This window comes from Anomaloglossus baeobatrachus, chromosome 6 (assembly GCF_048569485.1).
Source record: "Anomaloglossus baeobatrachus isolate aAnoBae1 chromosome 6, aAnoBae1.hap1, whole genome shotgun sequence".
Taxonomy (NCBI): Eukaryota; Metazoa; Chordata; class Amphibia; order Anura; family Aromobatidae; genus Anomaloglossus; species Anomaloglossus baeobatrachus.
Window position 1 is genome coordinate 506956207 of NC_134358.1, and position 11750 is coordinate 506967956.

At 43.7% G+C, this 11750-nt stretch overlaps 1 protein-coding gene across 1 annotated transcript in view; it reads right to left on the reverse strand.

The window, feature by feature from the left end:
• The window catches only part of PTPRN2 (protein tyrosine phosphatase receptor type N2), a 1389072-nt gene extending 1378178 nt beyond the window's left edge, over positions 1-10894 (reverse strand). Inside the window, exon 1 of the mRNA XM_075315450.1 lies at positions 10624-10894. Coding sequence (XP_075171565.1) covers positions 10624-10708 — 85 coding nt within the window. The 5' untranslated portion in view covers positions 10709-10894. The remainder of the gene's footprint in view (positions 1-10623) is intronic.
• Positions 10895-11750: the final 856 nt, after the last annotated feature.

Below are 11750 nucleotides of genomic sequence, written 5' to 3' on the forward strand. Positions count from 1 at the left end.
CTGAGGACCATAAAGCACTAGTGGAAAGGAAGGATACTTGGAAGCCTGGGCACCAGGTAAAATACCCAACCCTACGTTCTTGGTGCCAGGTACCCTGACCTTGAAGTCTTGGTGCTCGGTGTGGTTCAGCACATACAAATTCTTGCATCATGGAAAGCAGACATGATCAGTGTTTAGTTTCTAAAATTTCTACGCACTTTTTGGTAACATTACTTTTGCCCATGGTAATCATTAAATTCAACCTTACAAATTTCTAGTGCATACTTGAAAATAAAAATAGTAATCGATGTTATAGAGAATGTTAAAAAGAAAGTACCAAAACTCTAAAGAGAAGTCATAGGACACATCTATCTAATGTTCATACGCTGGTAATAAAGGGTTTCCCACTTGTTGAAAAGTGGGAACCCCTTTTCAACAAGGCCAGTGTCCACTACTCCCCACCCCTGCCTACAACGGTGAGGTCATATTGACTTCTCACATCATCACTGCAGCCAATAACTGAGCTCAGTGGCTCGTGCCAAACTCAGTGATTGACTGCAGCGGTGATGTGCGCAGTTGATGTGACATCACGACATCATGACTGCAGCCAAAGCACTAAGACATGGGCAGCGGCAGAGAACAAGCGCTTGGCTCAAGGAGCGGGGGAGCCCCAGCTGATTTTGTTATTCTCTATTAAAGGAAACGCTTGGACACCGCTTTTCTAAAAGTGGAAACACCTTAGGCTATGTGCGCACTAGAAATGTGAAGTTTCTCAAGAAAATTTCTTGAGAAACTTCTGCCAGTGAAAGATTTCCGGACCTGCGGAAAAAATCCGCACCAAATCCGCATGCGTTTTTGCCGCGGATTTGCCGCGGATTTGCCGCGAATTTGCCGCGAATTTGCCGCGGATTTACCGCGGATTTACCGCAGGTTTGTCCCTGCAATAAATAATAAAGATAATCGATAGACAGATAATGGATAGAGGGAAAGATGGATAGATGAATAGATAGATAGATAGAGGGATAGATAGATGAATAGATAGATAGATAGAGGGATAGATAGATAGATGAATAGATAGATAGATAGAGGGATAGATAGATAGATAGAAAGATAGAGGGATAGATGGATAGATAGATAGAGGGATAGATAGATAGATAGATAGATAGATAGATAGAGGGATAGATAGATAGATAGATAGAGGGATAGATAGATAGATAGAGGGATAGATAGATGAATAGATAGATAGATAGAGGGATAGATAGATAGATGAATAGATAGATAGATAGATAGAGGGATAGATAGATAGATAGATAGATAGATAGATAGATAGATAGAGGGATAGATGGATAGATAGATAGAGGGATAGATAGATAGATAGATAGATGGATAGATAGATAGATAGATAGAGGGATAGATAGATGAATAGATAGATAGATAGAGGGATAGATAGATAGAGGGATAGATAGATAGATGAATAGATAGATAGATAGATAGAGGGATAGATAGATGAATAGATAGATAGATAGAGGGATAGATAGATGAATAGATAGATAGATAGAGGGATAGATAGATAGATGAATAGATAGATAGATAGAGGGATAGATAGATAGATAGATAGATAGATAGATAGAGGGATAGATGGATAGATAGATAGAGGGATAGATAGTATAGATAGATAGATAGATAGATAGAGGGATAGATAGATAGATAGATAGAGGGATAGATAGATAGATAGATAGAGGGATAGATAGATAGATAGAGGGATAGATAGAGGGATAGATAGATAGATAGATAGATAGATAGAGGGATAGATAGATAGATAGATAGATAGATAGAGGGATAGATAGATAGATAGATAGATAGATAGATAGAGGGATAGATAGATAGAGGGATAGATAGATAGAGGGATAGATAGATAGATAGAGGGATAGATAGAGGGATAGGTAGATAGAGGGATAGATAGATAGATAGATAGATAGATAGATAGATAGATAGAGGGATAGATAGATAGATAGAGGGATAGATAGATAGATAGAGGGATAGATAGATAGATAGATAGATAGATAGATAGATAGATAGAGGGATAGATGGATAGATAGAGGGATAGATAGATAGATAGATAGATAGATAGAGGGATAGATGGATAGATAGAGGGATAGATAGATAGATAGATAGATAGATAGATAGATAGATAGATAGATACAGGGATAGATAGATAGAGGGATAGATAGATAGATAGATAGATAGATAGAGGGATAGATAGATAGATAGATAGATAGATAGAGGGATAGATAGATAGATAGATAGATAGATAGATGAGAAAAACCTATATAATGTTCCACCTCCCTGCATTTTCTAAGCTGGCACCCTTTAGTGACTTTCATGTGGCACTTAGGCTGCTTTCACACCTCCGCTTTCTGGAATGCGGCACAATCCGGCACTTTGCATGAAAATCGCAACCGTTTTTTTTTGCTGCCGGTTGCGATTTTCCTGCATAGACTTTAATTAGTGCCGCATTGTGCCGCATGGCCTTGCGTTCCGTCCGTTTTTTGCCGCATGCGGCAGATGTAGCCGATGCGGCGGCCGGATGGAACGTTGCCTGGCACGTTTTTTCGTGCGGCAAAAAAAAACCGCATCGCGCCGCATTCGGCCGATGCGGCACATTTTTCAATACATGCCTATGGCAGCCGGATGCGGCGCAATGCGGCAATAACCGCATCCGGCCGCCGCATGCGGTTTTTGCCACTGCGCATGCTCAGTAGCATGCCACAAGCGGCAAAAACCGGACTGGCCGCAAAGGAAAAACCTATGCAAAGGATGCGGTGTTTTCACCGCATCCGTTGCATAGCTTGCACAGCCGGATTGAGCCGCAGAGCTCAAGCCGGATGTGTGAAAGTAGCCTAAAGGGTGCTTAGCCTTGTATTTAGCCATAAAATAAATAAATAATTAAAAAAAAATGACGTGAGGTCCCCCCATTTTTTGTAGCCAGCTAGGGTAAAGCAGACGGCTGCAGCCTGCAGACCACCGCTGGCAGCTTCACCTTGGCTGATAATCCAAAACAGTGGGCACCCCACGCTGTTATTTTAAATTATATAAATAATTTAAAACAAAAAACGTGGGGTCCCCCCCATATTGGATCACCAGCCAAGGTAAAGCGGACAGCTGGGGTCTGATATTCTCAGACTAGGGAGGTCCACTGTTATTGGACACTCCCCAGCCTAAAAATAGCAGGCCGCAGCCGCCCCAGAAGTGGCGCATCCATTAGACGTGCCAATCCTGGCGCTTTGCCCCAGCTCATCCCGCGCCCTGGTGCGTTGGCAAACGGGGTAATATATGGGGTTGATGCCAGATGTGTAATGTCACCTGGCATCAAGCCCTGGGGTTGGTGAGGTCAGGCGTCTATCAGATACCCGACATCACCAACCCAGTCAGTAATAATTAAAAAATAGACAACAAAAAAAGTTTTATTTGAAAAAACACTCCCCAAAACATTCCCTCTTTAACCAATTTATTGAAAAGAGCACAATCAATTCCACGTCCGGCGTAATCCAATAAGGGGGGGGGGGGGCACGGCGATCCATACCATAGTCACTGTCCCAGTCAATGAAGAACAGAATGTTCCCCATTGGCTGGGAGAGCAATGCAGTGACCTGAGCTAACATCAATAGGTCAGCTCAGGTCACTGCAGGGGATGACCAGCGCTGCCATCAGGAGCATAGATGAGATCATTACCTTCTGTGATCATCTCCTGTACTGCTGACGTCAGCGCTGTCACTGACTTATCGCGAGAGCCCGTGACGTCACCGCTAGTGACAGTCTCGGGCCGCTCGCGAGACGGGCATAGACAGCAGTGACCGCGCTGACGTCAGGAGGCAGGAGATCGTCACAGCAGGTAATGATCTCACCTCCTGACAGCAGCGATCGTCATCCCCGTGGCTCCCAGCACTGCAGGATGTCAGTGTCTGCCTGCGCTGCAGCGTGACAAGCTGCTGACACTGCGGGCAGACACTGACACCCTGCAGTGCAGGCAGCCGCGAGGCCGGAGCAGGACACAGACTGCACGGGCACCTGGAGGTCGCACGGAAGTGCTTCTGTGCGGCGTCCAGGGAGTGCGACGTGTGTTTCCTCTGCTCCTCTTCCTGGCATAATGACATCGCTTCCTGCAAAACCGCAGGCAGCGATGGGCATTACCGCAGGTAAATCGCGGCTATTCCGGGGGTATACCGCACATCATTGCTACCTGCGGAATACCCCCGGAATACCCCCGGTACCTGCGGAAATTAATGGACATGCACATTTTCTCAAGAAAGTTTCTCGAGAAAATTTTCTCAAGAAATTTTCTTGAGAAAAATCCGCACAGTGCGCACAGCTATTTTTTTTTCTCATTGAATTTCATGGGAAATGTCTGCACAAAGATTGCAGACATTTCTCAAGAAATTTCCGGGGCAAATCCGCGGGTAAATCCGCGGGAAAAACGGTCTAGTGCGCACATAGCCTAAAAGGGAACCTGTAACAAGATTTGGCGACTATAACCTGCGGCCACCACCAGGGAGTTCTTATATACAGCATTTTAGAGCAGGGTAGATCAAAGTGCGACTGTGCAGTACCGCCATACCGGCCTGTGTGGATGATGTAGGACACGTCATCCATACTGGGCTGCGTAGAAGGAGGTCGGCAGTGACCACAGAGAGGAGGTGTCGAACCGGAGAGCAGCTACACCCATCGAACTGGACCGCCCCCTAGGTAAGTATTATAAAGGTGTTTTTTACGTTATACAGAGCGGCCTGGGCTTTTATATACAGTATTCTAGAATGTAGTATATATTGGCTCACTGGTGGTGGCCGCAGGTTATAGTTGCCAAATCTGGTGACAGGTTCCCTTTAATCCCAGAGAGCTGGAGTAAAATGACTTCATTTTTTTAATGATTTGAAGCATTTAGGGGAAACTAGTGCACAATAAAGTGAATATTCTGCTATAATTTAGTGAATCTGTTGGGCTATGAGTTAGCTATATCTGTCCCATTATGCCAAACCCCCATTTTAGAATAGTGGCTAGGGCAGCAAAAAAAGAAGAAAAAAGTTGGAAATTTTTGCAAAATTTTGCATTGTGCAAAAATATGCAAAACCAAATTGCATCTATAATAATAATAATAATATGTAGTTTTACACGTCACATTTTTAAAGGGAATCTGTCAGCAGGTTTTTGCTACCTCATCTGAGAGCAGCATGTTGTTGGCAAATAGATCCTGAATCCAACAATGTATCACTTAGATTAATGGCTGCAGCCGTTCTTACACAATCCGAATTTTTAGCTTTAGCAATGTAGCAGAGCTGAGTGAGCTGCCTCCGCCCACACCAGGCTCTCTATAGAGATTGTACATTGACAGTGAGGTGTAAATAAGAGGAGGGGGTGTCCTGGACAGCCGTGTGCATGACATTGTATTCCGAGCAATGAGAAGTCCTGCTGGTTAAACAAACATAGAAAATAAATAACAGATCGGACCTTGACAACAGAGGCATCCCTGAATTCTCTGTGTTAACCCTTGCAGCATCCTGTCTTCAGCTTGCATAGCAAAAACCTGCTGACAGATTCCCTTTAACAGAAAAGTATGCGCCTTTATGTCCTAATCTTTGTCATGTTGAAAGATGTTTGGTATTTGACCATTTTCCCAAAATATCAAAAAAATCTAAGAACATAACTGATAAAGTTAGACTTAAAATTCTCCGTTAGAGACATGCGGCTACTCGGCTCCGGCATTGGACAGGTCTGTGTATACAATAAGATTCAGTGTTGCTGCACCACGCGGCCAAGTCATCCAACACTGTCATGTAAAATTATGTCATCACGGACACAATGTGTCAGTGAGGCCGGGGGCTGCCGTGCAGGACCAGATCACATTCTCTAATATATATGTTGATTTGTCTCCCGCTCTCTGCGGAGCACGCTATGAGGTTATTTCACCAGCGCAACTGTACTCAGTATTTCATAGACTATAAAACACAAGTATAACGTTGTGATAGGACGTCTGGTATACAAAGCACAATATACAGTCCACAACATGGGAACCCTCTATATAACACAGATACTACCACCTGACCCATATAGATAACCCAGTGTAACATAACCCAATTATTATACAATACCACCTACAAGCAGGATCGGAGAGTAATTTAGGTCAATAACCCGGGTCCCACAGATTCTGAGATGTTTAGGTTTCTCCTGCTCTATTTTACCTGGATCTTTTAAAGGGATTTGGCATCTAAAGAAACTGCTGTTGACTTTGACTAAATTAGTAGGTTATTCAATTTACTAACATACTTTATATCTGAAAGGTACCACAAACTTCAATCACAACATATGGTCCTGGCTCCCAGCTCTCGAGAAGTCCTCTTCCAATTTATGTTGAGCACAGGGCAGTATTTCGAGTATTGGCACATGCCCAAAGGAGCCAATACAAATGAATGGGGCCAGACTGACTGCTCCTTTCTATGACTATACATTGGTTATGATCTATATGGGAGCAAGCTTAGCTAGCAAAAAAGATACTATTCATTATAGCGGGCTTTACAAGCTACAATAAATCTAACGATGTGTCGGCGGGGTCACGTCGTAAGTGACGCACATCCGGCATCGTTAATGTTGTTGTAGTGTGTGAAACCTACGTGCGATTGAGATTGAACGAAAACACGTTGATCGCATACACGTTGTTCAAATTCTAAAAATTGACCATCCGGTTGTTCAATGTTCCCGAGGCAGCACACATCGCTGTGTGTGACACCCCAGGAACGATGAACACATCTTACCTGCGTCCCACCTGCAATGCGGAAGGAAGGAGGTGGGCAGGATGTTAATGTCCCGCTCATCTACGCCCCTCCACTTCTATTGGCCGGCTGCCATGTAACGTCGCTGTGACGCCGAACGTCCCTCCCACTACACGAAGTGGTTGCTCGCCGCCCACAGCGAGGTCGTATGGAAGGTAAGTACGTGTGACGGGATTTAATTGTTTGTGCGACACGGGCAACAAATTGAATGTGCTGCACATACAATGGGGGTGTGTGCGATAGCATACGAGATCACATGTGTAATTGTAACGTGTAAAGCAGGCTTATGTCCGACCCTAACTGGAAGAGGACCAGATAGGGCCCAAAATGGGCAATGTGCAGACACGTGGAAGTTTGGTTTTGCTTGGTTCAGCCAGACTTTAGTTAAAAGTTCTGTTCGTGAGCTAAACTTGATCTTGGAGCCTGACCCTTATATACGTCAGGAGTAGAGATGAGTGGACCCGTGGAAGTTCAGTGGGTGCAGTTGGGCTTTAGATAAAGTTCTGTCCAGGACCCTGATTTTATCTTGGAGCCTGAACCCCATATACATCAAGAGTAGCGGACCTGTGGAAGTTCGGGTCGGCAGCTTCAGCCAGACTTTAGATGAAGTTCCCCAATGGAAGTCACTAATTGGGTAGATCAGGTCTCTGCCCACATGCAGCCAGCCATTAACAGATCCCTTCCAGGGGCAGGTGAGCGAGCTTTTTCCATTTTTGTTTTGTTTGGTGCACACTACATCCGATCACGTTGTTACCCCAATATGAGCCAATCAACACTTCAAGCGGCTCGCACTTGGCTGAGCACCGAGAGAACCCGAGTACAGCGATGTTCGCGTGAATGGTTTATATACGTAAAGCACCCGAATTCCAAACCTGAACTCTGTGTTCGGTACACTGGACCTCAGGTTCGCTCATCTCTAGTCAGGGGCTAACAGGTTCTACTTGAGTAATGAGTATAATGGAAGTCAATGATTGGGACTCAGCTCTCCACCTACATACATCTAGCCATTAACAGAGCATTTCTGGGGAGGGAGGTCGATTTTTGGGGGGTTTGTTAGACACAGCATCCAAAAATATTGTTTTTACCCTCTGTGAGAGCCATTTAGAGACTGCAAGCAGCTCCAATCATGCTGTTGTTATGCCCAATATGAGCCGAGCAAACACTGCAAGCGGCTCGCACTGGGCCGAGGACCGAGCATACCCATGCACAGCGATGCTCATGCGAGTGGTCAGCATACGTAAAGCACCCGAACTAAGACATTGACTTTTTTAATAAAAAAAAGTCTGTGTTCGAGTTCCGGACCAGGACACCCGCTGTTTGGTACGAACCCCAACCTTTACAATTCGGGGTCAATCATCGCTACTTGTGACCAATGATAGAGGCACTTCTAGATGGAAAATATATAAGTAACCGGCATGATTTACTCATTTCAACTCAATTCATTGACATTTTTTCATCTGGACAACCCCTTTAATATCCACTTATTAATTATTAATACGTCAGGGGCAGTTCATGGCTTCATCATACATATTGGAGGGGGGTGACGCTAAGTAACAAAAAATATTGTCAATCTTTGCTTTTAGTTTCTTTTTTAAGGAATAATTGATAAAAAGAAAATATTTCTACTTAAAATGTGCAGTAGATATAATGGATGACCGCCATGATCCATCGGAGGCGATATTTTTATGTTATGTGTTAATATGTTATATTATTCAAAATAAACACAAAGTGTTTGATGTTTCACATAGTAAATAATCATATCACAGGCACGTAATCTCTTCCTAATTCTGACCGGTAGCCTTAAAACATAAACATGGCTCTTAAATCCTATTTATGGGATACGATTATCCTGGAAATAAGCCTGGATATGTGAGCTGCCATTAGCATCTTTGCTCCGGCGATGAACAATCGGCACAAGACTGCACACTTCAACCTCAGGTTTACATTTCAGACATCGGAGGAAATAATAATCAGGATCCAATGGAAACTCATAAAATGACGGGAACTGGAGGAGGAAACTATGGAACATATAGGAAAAACATATAGGCTCCTGTACAATGATGCAGAACCTCTTTTCAAGCATGACTGTCAATCAAATTAATGAACAACTACTAGTCAGATGCAGATAGAGATGACTTTTAATGGGAAAGACAAAGATTTTATCATAAAGATGCCTTAATTCAACAGAAGATCTAGAAACGCAGATAAGTTGGTAAATGCCCGGCTCACTACAGTGAATGGAAGTCGAGAAAAAGCAACCAGGAGTCACAATTCATCCAGGAAAGCTGATTATACCGCACCGAGGGGTCCACACAATAACATCTCGTCACGTGCAAACCAGCGGCACTGGGTACATTAACCACAACTGATGTCATAAGTGAGAGGGTGGAGACACCGGGCACAGGTCAGGGCATATCTCCCAATTAGTAGAACACGGACAGATGTGCAGGACATAAACAGGGCCCCAGATGAGGTCTCCAAAATATCGTGACCTTTCACGGAAAATGATACAAAGCTGTACTGGAGAAAATAATGTAATGAGACATAATCCTTACTAATAGGCAGAATATAACCGTAAGACAACCACCGTATAGCCTACAGCGCAGGGGGCACTCGTACCACAGTCTGGAGGACACACGGACCCCGATAAAGTGTTAAAGGCAACGAGTCCTCAATAATGTGTCACATTTATAATAATTATGTAGAAATTATTGACTAGTCCTGATTTACATAGTTTTTTGGTATATTATATAGGCTGTCGTGTGCCATTTCCAGGAACATGACGCACAGATGAGAAATGAGGTATGAACAATCAGGACATGTGGCAGTTCGGGTACAAGTGCCCCCCGCATCTGTAAGGAAACGGGCACCGGAGGTTACAAGAAGCTCAGTGTGACAGCGGACTGGAGAGGATGAGCACACGTGTGTGTATATGTACATATGTGTGTGTGTGTATATATGTGTGCATAAATGTATATGGATGTGTGTATATATACGTATGTATAGGTGTATATGTATGTGTGTATATGTATATATGCACATATGTATATGCGTGTGTATGTGTATATATGTGTCTATACATGTATATGTATGTGTATATGTATATATTTATATATGCGTACATGTATATGTGTATATGTGTGTGTATGAGAATATGTGTGTATATGTGATGTGTGTATATATGTATATGTGTTGTATGTATATATGTGTGCATAGGTGTATGTATATATACACACATACATACGGGTGTATAGAAATATATGTGTGCATACATGTATATGTATGTGTGTGTAAATGTATTTATATATATATATATATGTTTGTGTTTATAAGTATATGCGTGTATATGTATATATGTGTGTGTGCATACGTGTAAATATTTGTGTATATATGTATGCAGATATATATATATAAATGTATGTGTATATATTTGTGAGTATATATGTATAGTTGTGTGTTAGTACACACAACTATACACATATACTCACAAATATATACACATACATTTATATATATATATCTGCATACATAAATATATTTGTGTGTAATGTAAATATACACATATAGACACACATATACACAGACATGTGAGTGTGTACATATGTGTATAAGTGGTATAAGTGTATGTATATATGTATACAGTGTGTGTGCATGTGCCTGTACCTGTAACCCCTCAATGTCAGCCCTCTCCCCTATTCTTCGTGCCCCCGGAGCTCCTCCTCCCCTCTTGCTCCAGTCTGGATGGTGGTGGGCACTGTGTCGGTGCCCGGGCAGCCCCCTGCAGCCAGTGTACCCCATGCAGCGGGCAGAGCAGGGCACTCACCGAATCTGCTGTCAGCGCTTGCAGGCTGGAGGTGCTGAGCGGCGGAGAGCAGCAGCAGGAGCGCGGCGTGCAGGGAGCCCATCATGCCGAGTAATAATAATCCATCAGTCTGGTAATATCAGCGGCATGGGGCAGCAGGACGGCGGCGCTCAGTGCACGGAGGAGCAGCTCCAACACCCTGGACAGCGACCAGCACCGGCCCGCCCACCGCAAGACACGTCCCCCCGGCTCACATGACCGGAGCCCGGCCTCTGGAGGAGATGAATGGGCTGCTCCTGACGCTCACACGCGGCGTGAATGGAGGCTGAGGACGCTGTGGTGACCGTGTCATGGAGGGTCTCCTCCTCCGGCGGCGGCTGCACGTCATGTGTGTGCAGTGTATACAGTGTGACTGTGTGTGTGCAGTGTATACAGTGTGACTGTGTGTATGCAGTGTATACAGTGTGACTGTGTGTGTGCAGTGTATACAGTGTGACTGTGTATATGCAGTGTATACAATGTGACTGTGTGTATGCAGTGTATACAGTGTGACTGTGTGTATGCAGTGTATACAGTGTGACTGTGTGTGTGCAGTGTATACAGTGTGACTGTGTGTATGCAGTGTATACAGTGTGACTGTGTGTATGCAGTGTATACAATGTGACTGTGTGTATGCAGTGTATACAATGATGTGACTGTGTGTGTGCAGTGTATACAGTGTGACTGTGTGTGTGCAGTGTATACAGTGTGACTGTGTATATGCAGTGTATACAATGTGACTGTGTGTATGCAGTGTATACAGTGTGACTGTGTGTATGCAGTGTATACAGTGTGACTGTGTGTGTGCAGTGTATACAGTGTGACTGTGTGTATGCAGTGTATACAGTGTGACTGTGTGTATGCAGTGTATACAATGTGACTGTGTGTATGCAGTGTATACAATGTGACTGTGTGTATGCAGTGTATACAATGATGTGACTGTGTGTGTGCAGTGTATACAGTGTGACTGTGTGTATGCAGTGTATACAATGTGACTGTGTGTATGCAGTGTATACAATGTGACTGTGTGTGTGCAGTGTATACAGTGTGACTGTGTGTGTGCAGTATATACAATGTGACTGTGTGTATGCAGTGTATACAATGTGACT